Here is a 13,583-nt window from a genome sequence, read left to right as displayed (position 1 = left end):
TCATCAGAAAAGCCTTTTCTGATGAAGGGTCTAGGCCCGAAACGTCAGCCTCTCTGCTCCTATGATGCTGCTTGGCCTGCTGTGTTCATCCAGCCCTGCACCTTGTTGTCTCGGATTCTCCAGCATCTGCAGTTCCTACTATCCTTGAAGTATATAAGTTGGATCAATATGCGTTATTCACTATTTATGCGTTTTTTTTCTTTCTGAGTGTCTAGCCAAAGTAAGGATGATTGTACACTGTTGATACATTGGCAAGCTAATTCGAGTTCAGAGATGCCAGTGACAATGTAGAAGAGTGGTGGTGAGCAAGGGCTAATAACACGAAAACTCTTAGCAGTTGAGGACAGAGGAATATGAAAAGAAGAGAAAGGAAAATCAAACCAGAACAGAGCAGAAGACATGTACAGAGCAAACTATGAGCAGCTGTTCTGAAGTGAGCTGACTGAATTATTGCTCATATTAAGTATAATTCTTTTTAAAAAATTGTGATAACCTTAATAAGTTATGTGAAATGGGTAATCTTGTAGCTAATCAGGACTGAAGGACTTTTCACATCAGCTATTCCATGCTCAGTCTATAATTGTAATTGAGGGTTCTGTTGTACTGTGGTAGTGTGCCTGCATCTGGTTTCAATCCCACCTGATCCACACATGTGCCATAACATGCTTGAACAGGTTGTTCAAAAATATTTAGAATTATAATTGTATGATGTTTTATAATTAAAGTTAGACACGATAAATTTGACACAATAGCATCACTGATCAGCATTTATTGCAAAACAAGATATAGACAGAAGCGTATGTTATCAAAGTGCAGCTTTTCGAAATGCTAAGAAAATTTGGGTATTCTGGACGAAGGAAAAGTCTTTAGGTCCAACAAGCACTAGACTTCTTCATTGATCTCAATTCCAAGCTTCTCGCTGTATCCTTCAATTCTTACTTCCTATAGAGATGTACCTGCTTGCTTATTTATTTACACTGTCTGCTACAATGACATCTCCTGTTAACTTACATTGCTGCCTACTGCCTTTTTTTTAAACATGGTTTTGTCTGTCTTCCATTCTTATTTTAACATTCTGTGCTTTAATATGTATCCACAAATAATTCAATTCTTTATCACCGTGGTCTTGTATCATCTATGAACATATGAATTTGGAGTAGGAGGCAGCCACATGGACTCTTGAGCCTGCTGTGCCACTCAGTAAGATCATGGTTGATCTGGTTACAACACATTCATGCTTAACTGCAATAATCTTTCTTTACCTAGCTTATGAGGAATCTACTGAAACCTAACTAAATGGATTGTACTTAAGAATCTCTTCTTTCATTTAGCCTCTAGTTTCTTCTCCTCTGCAAGCAGAATCTCTTGCCTACTCCTTCCTATCATGCCTGAAAAAAATTTTAAGACTCTGCATTCACAGCCTTTCAAGAAAGATGGTACCAAAAGCTCTCAATACCTTGAGAGAAAAAAAAGTCTTCTCATGTCTTCCTTATTTTTAAGCAATGATAATCCTTGGCAGTCCTATCTAACACTTGAAAACAACATCATCATCCAAAGCTTTCTCCAACCTCTCTCAGAATTGAAGTTTTAGATTCCAAATTTGTCCATATTTACCTGCTTCTCCACCCACTAGAAAAAACAACAGTGCTAACTGATGTATCAGTAGGCCTTGCTTTGTAGAAGAATTAAGCCTTCACAAGCCAAAAATCTGATTATTAATTGGCATCTTTGACAGGATGACATGCATGTGACATCAGCAGACCTTGAGAATGTCTATTTGGCCAATAACAATGCTGAAGTGTCTATTGGAGAATTCAATGAAACATTAAGTTTTAAAGGTACGGTCAGTTCATGTAACACTGTCATCTGTGTAATTTACAAATGTTATGTGAAATTGTTCATACATTTCAATTTCATGGTATCTATAGGGGAGAAAATTGGGAGAATTTTTTGGATCTGTGAAAATTCTGGTATACGGTGGAAGGAATTATGACCCGTTTTCCTCCTCCGCCACTCTCACTCGCCAAAATTGGGGGTGGGTACAAAGAAGCAGGAGTAGGTCATTTAACCCTTTGAGTCTGATCAATTTTATATTAGACCATTGCAGAACTGAAACCTAACTCCATGGATAGTACTTGAGAACCATTTTTTAATTCCGTTTGTATTTTCTGCTCCTCTTTAAACAGAACCTCTTTCGTTTTCCTTCCTATCTTGCTAGTCCATTGTTTGGTTTCCATTGCCTGAATTTTCACTCATATCCAAACATCTTATTACTTAAAGATCAACATATTTTTCAATGATTTTATTTTCAGAACTTAAAAGAAAGATAAGGAATTAAGAATGGCTTTTTTATTTGGTCATAACTAATGGAATCCAACTGAAGGGATGATATGATAAAGGAACCTTTAATTTGCTCCAGTGTTTAATAAGGAAACCTCAGGTTATTTGGTATTTATCTTGTTCTAGTTGGAAACAGAAAGTTTTGCTCCAATTGTCATTTGTCCTAAAGTTTTCGGAAGGACATAACGAGTGGCGCCAATGAGTAAACTGTGTTAGGCTGTCAGTTAGGGAGAAGAAAAGTCAGTGTACACTTCATTAAATGATGCACCAAATATTCACATTTAGAGATACTCTAGGCCACCTGTTCTGGTGTCACCTCATTAAATATAATCTCCAATTCTCATCAGAAAACCAACAGTTCTTGCATCTCCTCCAGTCACCATCTTCAACAAACTAGCTTTCACCAAAACTAGTTGTTCCTTTAGTTTAGTCTTGCAGCTATTTAAGAACAGCTACAATTCAGAATCCCTAACCAGAGCTGTTACAAAAATATATAATCTATGCATGATGGGGTAGTGCTGTGTATGTTACAGACTAAATAGAAATACTTAGATTGTCCATGGAATTTTTTTTACAATATCATTTGAGAGTCCATTTCTAGATACATCTTGATTTTTCTTTTGTTTGCCCATTGCTTGTATTTGAAATTGTGTGTTTTCCTTCTCTTAGAAATGATTCAAAAAGATAAATTTTCTGAAAGTGCACATGAAGTTCGGAGAAGGCCAAGATTTATCTCTAAAGACGATGTGGAGAGAAAAGTAAAGAGGTAATTAAGAATACAATTAACTGAAGATTATTATGGAACTTTCTATCACTTGTATTTTTGTTTATTCAGCCACTAATATCTTAAAGAGTTTTAAGTATTACTTGCTATGGGAAGGATGTTGTGAAACTTGAAAGGGTTCAGAAAAGATTTATGAGGATGTAGACAGGGTTGGAGGGTTTGAGCTATAGGGAAACGCTATGGAGAGTAGGCTGGGGCTATTTTCTTTGGAGCGTCAGAGGTTTATAAAATCATGAGGGCCATGAATAGGGTAAATAGGCACAGTCTTTTCCCCAGGTTGGGGGAGTCCAAAACTAGAGGGCATAGGTTTAAGGTGAGAGGGGAAAAATATAAAAGGGACCTAAGGAGCAACTTTTTCATGCATATGGTGGTGCATATATGGAATGAGGTTCCAGAGGAAGTGGTGAAGGCTGGTACAATTACAACATTTAAAATGCATCTGGATGGGTGTATGAATAGAAAGGGTTTAGAGGGATATGGGCCAAATGCTGGCAAATGTGTCTAGATTTACATATCTGGTTGGCACGGCCAAGTTGGTCAAAGGGTCTGTTTCCATGCTGTATGTCTCTATAACTCTATGGCTGTACTCACTGAGGTAAACAGTTGTAATAATGGAGAACAGAATGCTTTCTAGCTCAGGCAATATCAACAGCATTAAGCAGCTTAGGGTAGGAATTGCAGGCAGAGGCAAAGGCAGCCTGATGTTTCTTTGCTTGCTCATGAAAGGTACCTTTATTCCAAATTTTCCAGCTTTTCCTGATAAACATTCTGGTTTCTCAAGGAAGGCCCCTACGCTGCCAAAATCTGTTTACATATTGTTCCTTCATATTTGTGCCTAAAAATTTGTCCTGTAACTTCATGTTTGAGTTTCTCCAGTCAGGCATCTGCCTTGCCATAGCACACAATGGCATTAATCAAAAGTCACAAATTACAGACTGTGTAACCATGTTTGCAAAACAGTATTTTTCCTTGACGTCTGTTATGTAAAATAATGGCTCTGAAAGAGTTAATCTTGAAGTTGCATTAAGTCCACACAATTTGATAATGCACAGAGTCTTTGTGTGAAGAAGCAATGTAACACAAGCCCCTGTTGGAGATAGACATATCCCCTTTGGCTCTTAGTAGTCTTTGAAATTATATCTAACTAGTCAAAGTAACTTGTAGTAAACTAATCTTGTTGCATAAGACAAGTGCCTCTTCTCATTAAAATTTAATGGGGATTTCTTCTCAACCAGTTAAGTGGGTTATTCGACTCAGCTCGAAACAAGGAGTGGTGGCAGTACTCTACCACAACCACGTGTTGCCATTGTTGGTACCACAACATTCAACTGCCACGTTACCACCTCTGGATTTCTTGACTGTATCGTCATCCTCCAATGTCTCTTCCCTCCATTGTTTCACAAAATGGGACTTCCCTTGCCTTGTTCCACTCTTAGATTTTTCGATCATGCCACAGTGTCTCTAGAAATGACATATTTTACTGTTGGAGTTGTTGGTTGGTTCACCGAGCTGACTGGTTTTCATGCAGACATGTTGTCTCCCTTCTAGGTGACATCATCAGTGTTGTGTAGCCTCCGTCGAAGCACTGTTGTTCTGTCCCGTTCTGAATTTATATGGTCTGGTCTGTCATGGTGGGCAGTCTTGTTTCTGGTTTTGTACCAAAATGGTATGATGATGGGGTCTATCTCAACATGTTTGTTAATTGCATTGGTGGTTGAAAACCAGCCCTCCAAGAATTTTCGCGCTTGTCTTTGTCTCGCTTATCCTCGTATTGTAACTTTGTCCCAGTTAAACTGAAGTCCTTCTATGACAGAGTGTATTGAAACGAGGGAGATTTGGTCGTGCCATTTCACTGCGAGTTCGTGTTCATGTATCCTGGTGGTGAGTTTCCTGCCCGTCTGTCCTATGTAGTGTTTCTCACAGTTCCTGCATGGTATTTTACGTATCACATTTGTCCTGCTCATTGTGGGTATGGGGTCTTTTGTCTTTGAGAGTAACTGGCGAAGTGTGGCTGTTGGTTTGTGTGCTGTTCTTATTGCAAGAGGTCATAAGAGTCTTATAGTCAGTTCTGATATGTTTCTAATATAGGGTAGGGTGGCCAGTGTGATGGGGCGTACAGTGTCTTCTTGGTGTTAGAGATAACAAGGTGCAGAGCTGGATGAACACAGCAGGCCAAGCAGCATCAGAGGAGCAGGAAGGCTGATGTTTCGGGCCTAGACCCTTCTTCTTGGTGTTGTTTGTTTGCCAGGCATCGGTGGACGAAGCTGTTAGGATAACCATTGTTTGCAAAGACTCTGTGTAGGTGCTCCTCTTTGTTTTTGCGCAGCTCTGGCGTGTTGCAGTGAGTTATCACTTGTTTAAGCAGAATCTTGACACAGCTCCGTTTGTGGACGCTAGGGTGGTTACTGTAATAGTTCAGGATTTGGTCTGTTTGTGTAGTCTTTCTCTGGTAAGGAATTCAAAGACAAAATGTGCAGGACAAATGTGATATGCAGCAACTGCATGAAAAACTACACAGGACAGATGGACAGGAAACCCGCCACCGGGATATGTGAACACCAACTTGCAGCAAAACGGCACAACCAACTCTCCCTCATTTCAATACACTCCGACATAGAAGGACATCAGTTTAACTGGGACAAAGTTACAGTACAAGGACAAGCAAAACAAAGACAAGCACAAGAATTCCTGGAGGACTGGTTTTCAACCAACAATGCAATTTAAAAAAGTATGTTAAAATAGACCCCATCTACATACAACTATGGTACAAAACTGGAAAAAAGACTGCCCATCACGACAGACCGGGCCATATAAATACAGAGCGGGACAGAAACGACAGTGCTTCAATGGAGCACTGATGATGTCACCTAGAAGGGAGATGAAACGTTTGCATGAAAACCAGTCAGCTCAGCAAATCAACCAACAACTCCAACTGCAACCCAAGCTACAGATCTTCGTTAAAACATTAAATATTTTACTGTCCCCGGCTATTACTTGTGGGATATTCTATGGATCTGTCCTTGTCTCCTCCTCTAACTAATGTGGGAATTTTATCTTGATGGCATTATCAGAAGGCATGGAATCAGCTTCTACAGAATGACCTTTGGCTGTAGCTGAGGTGATGATACCCCGGGTAATCATGATGGATCGCTTTGCAGGGTTCTTCTCTGGCCTCTCTAGTTTGATGCTAAGATGCTGCCACCTTTCCATGTACAAGCTTCATCAGGGCTAATGGACCTTCTGGAAAATTCTGCTGGTGTACGAAGAGTGCTGTCAATTGGATTTTAATTTGCCTAATTGATGCCATCACTGACCATCACTGGATAACCATTAATCATCAGAAGCCACCTTTGTTGGTAAAGGGTCAGAGGTTGACAGATCATGCCAATTGGTTGTGAGAAAATGGGAGGCCACCAAACTCTAAACCTGCCTCTGTCTCAGGATGAAAATTTTATCTAACTATTTCAGTGCTCTCCATCCAGCCTTCCATTCTTAATCCTCCATATATTTCAACTCCTCCCAAACTTTGTTAGCTGCACTCCCAATCAGCTATCATCCTATTTTTGCAAAAATGCTGCCTCCTCCACACTTCACATCAGCTCTGATGAAGAGTCACCTAGACTCAAAATGTTAGCTTGCTCTCTCTCCATGGATGCTGTCTGCCCAGCGGTGATTCCCAGCATTTTTTTTTTTGTTTTCAGTATAGATTCCAGCATCTGCACTAATTTGTTCCTTCTTTGTCAGCTATGTTGCTTCTGCTGACATTAATGGATGTAAAATCACAGGCCATGAAATTGCAATGTTCTGACAAACCACTTGTGGTTTGGAAAGTTATGCCAGTGCCACACAACCTTGGAAAGTTCTGCCAATAGTGTGTCCTGATGAGAACATTTCCCTTTTGGGACTTCATAGTATCAACAAAAGCTCCAAGTAATGATCACAATGTGTGATATATAAGGACTAAATAACCCTGTGAGCTGTCCGCTAGACTGTATTATACATCTTAAGGGTGCGCATTCCTAACAACTTTCCACATGGAATTCTCATGCATATAATTTTTCAGTCATGTTAGTATGTTGGAAACAGCACTGCTTTTTTTTTTGCCTATTTTGTTTAACAGCTTCATGGAGTATTTAAATAAAACCTTAGTGAATAAAAATTGAAATGTAAAGAACTTTCCATAAGTTGTGATACGATTGTGCTGTGCTCAAACTCCAGCCTTACCTTTACAGTGGTATATAAAGAGGATACCAGGTGTAAAAGAGTTTCCAATAAGTACAGGAAGTTTTTTGTTTCTGTATTAGTTCTTAGTAGATTTTTATGCCTGATTCTCAATTTTTGATGGTATTTTTCTATAATTCCCACATTTTTTGCTTGTTTTATATTGTAGGCATTTCTACACATTTAAATGTTTTATCTCGACCATCTATAGGAAGTTCATTGTTGGTCAAGCTCCAATCTCATCAAGGGTAATTTTACATGAATATTGCATTGGGAGAGGGCTTTTATCCATGGGAATTGGATATTGTAAATTCAGGCCTACATTGTCTGTGATTCAGCCTTCTAGCTTCAGGTCCTTGCATAGCTACCATACTTTCACCAAGAACCACAAACTCGTTAGGCTATTGTTCAGCTTAGAATAATTATACAACTTTGACATGAATTACAGGGATATCTGAAGCCAATCTCTAAGACAGGACCAATACTGCCAGTCACAGCGACAGTGCTTTTAAAACTGCATTAACGTATGCTCCCCAATTTAGATGTTTTCTGTCTCTTACCATCCTCATACCTACTCCTTCATTTTTTGATATGCTCCCAACACCAACTACAATATGTCATAGGGCTTCTCTTTGAATATGGGCCACCTTCAAAACATACCAACAGAACATTCAAGTAGGAACCTGTTGATGTTGAAATTGTTGTGCTCTGAGCTAAAAAGAAATCAGTCATTGCACCAAACTTTAAGAGTTGAGTTAAAATTGAAGTCAGTCATAGGCAATGCTGTATTCTGCAGATCCGTAAGATAAAATCAGTTTAATGCACGATCAACCGATTTACTAAAGAACTGAAGAACTATACAAAGGTTGAACTTAATTTTGGACTGAAAGATGTTTTTTTTCATTGTGTTACTAGTAACATATCTCTCCAAAATGGCCTGGTGTGTAGAATCATAAAACTTTACAGCACAGAGGAACCACTTGGCTAGACCAATTCAAATTAATCCCAATGTGTCATTTTCACTATGTAAGTGTCTTTATTTCTTCTTTAAATTAATTATCCGCCTTTTTTTATACGATGCAATGGTCTCTCTTTCAGCCAAGTGTAAAATATTCCATTGGAGAAGGAACTCTCCAACTCTGTGCATCAAGAACTTGCTTTGATTCTCCATTCTCAGTAGTAGTTTTAGATTGAAACCTTGTTATTAATGATTCGTTCTCCATAGGAAGTAAGTTTGCTATATTTATTTATTCTATCATAATGCTTAGTGTAACTGAATAATATGATGAAGTTAATTTAGAGTTCTACTGACTACCTTCCAGTCCCTTGGTGTTTTGCATATTTAGGAGGGAATATAAGACTTTTTTCGGATTCTCTGATGTATCACTTCAGGATTTGTTTATAGTCTCAGGTCCAAGCCATTGGAATACTTAGCTGCCTTGACATCTATTACTTTAAACTAATGGTTGGAAAATCATGGGTGGAGCATCTGCATTATTCCAACATGGCTGCCAAGTGGATGATGTGTACGTGAGAGAAAGATCTAATATTATTAGATCTCATTCTGAAAGGTCAGAAGAATGACTTGTGGAAAATCGGTGTAATAAAAAGTGTTCGAGGTTGAGACTGTGCAAAAGTAATTTTACACTTACCGGTTTAATACTTGATCTGAGAGTGTGAAGTAAAGCAGTGCAAAGAAACCTCCCTCCTGTACCAAAACAAAAATTGCTGGAAAAATTTGACTGGTCTGGCAGCATCTGTGGAGAGAAAGAAAGTAAACGTTTCAAGTGAATTTTCTTCATAGGTCTGTAAAAGGGTCGCTGGACTCTGGATGTTAGCTCTGAGTTTCTCCAGCAGTTTCTGTTTCTGTTTTAGAATTCCAGCTTCTGCAGTTCTCTGTTTTATTTTAACCTCTCTCCTGTGTTGTACTGAGTTTGGGAATGTTTGGTGAAACTGATACCAAAATGTAAAGAATGTTTACTTCTTCACCTCTGACATCTATTTCACTGATGGCAAAATGCACAATGTTGCAAGTGTCTTAGATAACTCCGCATTGTATAATATTGTGTGATATTTAATATTCTTTCATTTTACAACAGTGTTCAGTCGCGACAAGGGAAAGCCAGTTCCTGTGAATCAAAAAGGGTTCCAGATTATTGGGACAAGTCAGCTTTGACAAGCATAGGCTACACGGTAAAAGCCTTTCCTCTATTACACATTAGTGATACTGAGATTCTGCAGCAGCCAATTCACATTTAATGTATTTGAGTACAAATTTACAGTTCCTGCTAAAAGACACTGGTCCATCATCCACTCCCCGTGGCTTAGGTCTCGCATAATGAAATGAGATTAACAGGCATCTAGAATTGAGTCTACAGGTTGTCATTGATGAGCTGGATTATTCAGCGGCCTTTTTGGGGGGTGGGGTGGAATGTGTTATTAAGGCTTATTAATGCATTTAAAATTATTTTTTAAAGTGTTCAACACTTTTAGAGGGTCATGGAAAGAAAAATTAACAACCAAGAACAAATATTGAAATAAAATCAAACAGAATTGCCTGACAATTGGTAAACTAAAGCTGCCCTGATATTCTTTCTTAATGGATGACAATATGGATGAGCTGCTACATCAGTTATTTACAAGAAGGATTGCTGTGCTGGAACTGTTGTATCATGCTTAACCGGAAGTGGTACGGCTCAGTGCTGTGCACGGCATAAATATAGTATATGAGTTATTCATTGTCATATATATATAGAAAGATACAGTGAAAAGTGTTTTGTCACCACGATCCAATGCCGTTTTAGGTTACAAAAAGAGTAAAAAGAAATTACATAAAAAGAGTTCATCTTCCGTACAAGGGATCTTTCAAACATGGCTCCAGGGCTTCTGTAAGATCTCTACAATGCGTCCCGGGCCTCAAGGACTCCCCGCTCAAGGTACAGCAATGACAATCACGCTTCAGGCATACCACAGCCAGGTGTCCCCACTCCAGGCAATGCCTCTGCTGCAGCCAAAGACCCAACAGGTCCCCAAGTCCATACTGTGGGCCTCCAGCAGCCAGGAGTCTTCGCTCCAGGCACCGCCACCATTGCAGCTGATGCCCGCCACACCACTCTGGCTTCCCCATGATGTCAGAAGATGAAGAAAAGAAATAGGATGAAGATAAAGACGAGAAAGGAGAGAGAGAGAAGGCTGCAGTCACTGTGGAGCAGACGTGCTCAGGAGGCCAAACACTACCTACAATGCAAGCACCGCCATCTTTGAAATGGAAAGATAGGTGATAACCTGGTAGGGTAAGATGGTGCAATTTACCAGGTACCATTCAGCAGCTCTTCAGAAGATAACTCCATGCTCTAAGCCTTATCTATTAGTCTGTTACCAAGTTACTACTTGTCAACACTAAGTCCTCATTCAAGCTTATAAATTTGTTAAAGTGTTTCATGGTTCTTCAGTGAATTTCACACATTAAAGGTCTTTACTGACAGCCGGGCTATGTAAATATCAGTGAGCCACCTGCTGCACTTTGGAAACACACTGGATGTTCTAACATGTTGTTCCTTGTTGAAGGTAATCAAAACGCTGGCCACGTTATCAATGCAGCTGTCTCCTATTGGATCCATATGTGGACAGTACGTGAGCTTATACTGTAGTACCAACCAGCTAGGAAGCATAGCCTGTTAATTAATGAGAAAACAGTAATTGGCTATAAGCCTACCATCACTCCCCTACCACACCCCAAGATTGATTTCCCTGATGGGAACATTTGATCATAAAATAAACCCGATAAAATAAAGCTTTATTTTAACATTCTCAGTTGTATGCTCACAGTCTGGATTCTTTTTGCAGCGTACCCAGCTCTCTCCACTCTCCAATGAATATAAGAAAATCCAGTCTCTCTTCGAGAACAGCATGAAGCCTGGCAATATCCAGAAAATTGACAGAATCCAAAACCTTGGACTTTGGGAAATATTTCAGTGGTTTGTAAAACACAATCATATGTGACTATCAATACAATTAATATCTACGTACTTACAACATTCTGATACTAGACAAATGTAACAAGGCAGTCAAGAGCAAGATAGGGAGATTGAGAAAGAGAAACAACATAAAGAGCCGCAGAGGCTACATAAACAGCATGAGGGAGAGCACTGGAGATGGGAAAGATATGTATAATATGAGCAGAAGTAAGTCATTTGACCCCTCAAGCCTGCTTCACCACTTAATAAGGTTCTAGCTGATCACTTTGTATTTGAATTCCACATTCCCATCTACTCCCAATAACTTTGGTTCCCTCGTCTAAGAAGAATCTTTTTACCTCTCTCTTAAAGATATCATTATACCTCTCCCTTATTTAGTAGCTCTGCTCCTACTGCCTTCTAAAGCAAGGGGTCAAAAGTCTCAAAACCCTCTGGGAGAAAAGTAACTCCTCTTTCCGTACTAAGAGGGTGTCCCCAATTTTAAAGTAGTGACCCCTAGTTCTGGACTCACCCATGTGCACAAATATCCTTTCCATGTCCACCTTGTTGAGATCGTTCAGGATCTTAGACATTTCAATCATTTCATTCCTCACTGTTCTAAACTCCAGTGGACATAAGCCCAGCCTGACCAAAATAGAACAACCTTTCTTCATAGAACAACCTAGTCCAGGTATTAAACTACGGCTGAACAATCTGTAATGCGGTGACATCTTTCCTTAAATAAGGAAACCAAAATTGCACACAGTATTTGAGATGAAGCCTTAGTAATGTCCTGAAGCATAACATCCATTTATGTCCAATTCCTCTCCTAAAAGGCTCTTTCATTACATGCTGTACCTTCATACAAACTTTCTCATGTATTACAAAACCTAAACCACTCTGTACCTCAGAATTCCACAGTTGCTCTCCATTTGACTAATACACTGCTTTTTTAATTCTTCCTACCAAAGTCAACAACTTCACATATTATACTCCATCTTCCAGATTGCTGCTCATTGATTCAATCTATATATATGTATTACATATATATATATCTGCCTGAAAACGTCTTAAGTCTTTTTCACAACCTGAAGCAGTGTCTTATAAAGATTTGAGGGACATAGGCTTTGGTGACATGTGTGGCAGGATGAGATGAGAAGTGCAGTAAAGCGGATCTCAATATTGAGATCATCTTGCTCCATCTTTTCCACTTTCCACAAGCAGGGTGGCAAGTTTCTTGCTAGTCAGCAATGAGTTGCCAGTTGTTGAAGATTAATACATGTTAACCTTCTTGTTGACAGCCCAATTCACCTCATTAATGTTAAGATTCTGAAATTACCAAACTAACCAACAAATTAGACTTTGGGAAAACTTCATGTGCAAATCAGAGTGAGTACCTGGTGGATTCAGCTCCAAACAACCTTCATGTTGGAAACAGGTACTAATATTTCAGCGCACACTCTATGGGCACCAGCTGCATGTACCCCACATCCACAGACATCGATGTCCCATTTTGCCAGCCTCTATGAACCCTCTCCTCAAATCAACAATCCACTCATATGACACTTCTGAACATCATTGCTGCCCCTCAGGTGCACTGGCAACTAACATTGTAAGGACGCTGAGCACTCAGGGACACAGGGACACACACCCAGTTCATGGACTGGACCAGGCTGTATCTCCAGGCTCTTTGCTCACTCTCAGAATGCTCACTCACTCTGAGCCTACCTGGATGCTCACAGCATCCAAACCTTGCATTGCCTTCCCTTGTCTGTTTGGTCTTTGTACCCTTAGCCAGAGATACCAGATTCATATTACTATTGTCTTGCCTTGCCATTTAGTGCACAAACAAAGCCAAGAAGATTCTCTTGGTTGTCAGCAGGTCTCAATCAAGTCAAGGAGGATAGCCTTCACTCAAGGGTTCCTGGCACAGTACAAGGGCAGCCTTCAATATCAATCCTGTTTGGAACACTAAGAGTCAAGATACTGTCCTCATAAAAGGTGAGGAACCAAATGGTAGGCAGCACACCATTGTCATAAGTCTTTCTGTCCTATTGTGGGATGTTTCTTCTTGGAAAGGGGGAGGCAGGTAATATGGAAGATGAAAATGGGTGGCACAGATATTGCTGTGTGCCGGTGCAGAGTGCCCCAAGCGAGTGAATAGGCTGCTCAGAGGGCGTGCAGGCTTACACGTGTTTAGCGGGAGCAGTTGGATGAGCAAGATGACTATGACAGCATTGTCAGAAAGCCATTCAAGTGGGGGCAGCAAAAGGTAAGCAATG

General features: G+C 39.8%; 1 protein-coding gene across 1 annotated transcript in view; it reads left to right on the top strand.

The window, feature by feature from the left end:
• Window positions 1–13,583, top strand: part of LOC109912060 (protein mono-ADP-ribosyltransferase PARP12-like) — a 60,437-nt gene that overhangs the window by 26,640 nt on the left and 20,214 nt on the right. Inside the window, exons 3-6 of the mRNA XM_048607878.1 lie at window positions 1,736–1,838; window positions 3,010–3,106; window positions 9,445–9,538; window positions 11,192–11,322. Of these exons, the coding sequence (XP_048463835.1) occupies window positions 1,736–1,838; window positions 3,010–3,106; window positions 9,445–9,538; window positions 11,192–11,322 (425 nt within the window). The remainder of the gene's footprint in view (window positions 1–1,735; window positions 1,839–3,009; window positions 3,107–9,444; window positions 9,539–11,191; window positions 11,323–13,583) is intronic.

Source organism: Rhincodon typus, chromosome 18 (assembly GCF_021869965.1).
Source record: "Rhincodon typus isolate 14 chromosome 18, sRhiTyp1.1, whole genome shotgun sequence".
Taxonomy (NCBI): Eukaryota; Metazoa; Chordata; class Chondrichthyes; order Orectolobiformes; family Rhincodontidae; genus Rhincodon; species Rhincodon typus.
This window is presented reverse-complemented; position numbering and strand designations above follow the sequence as displayed.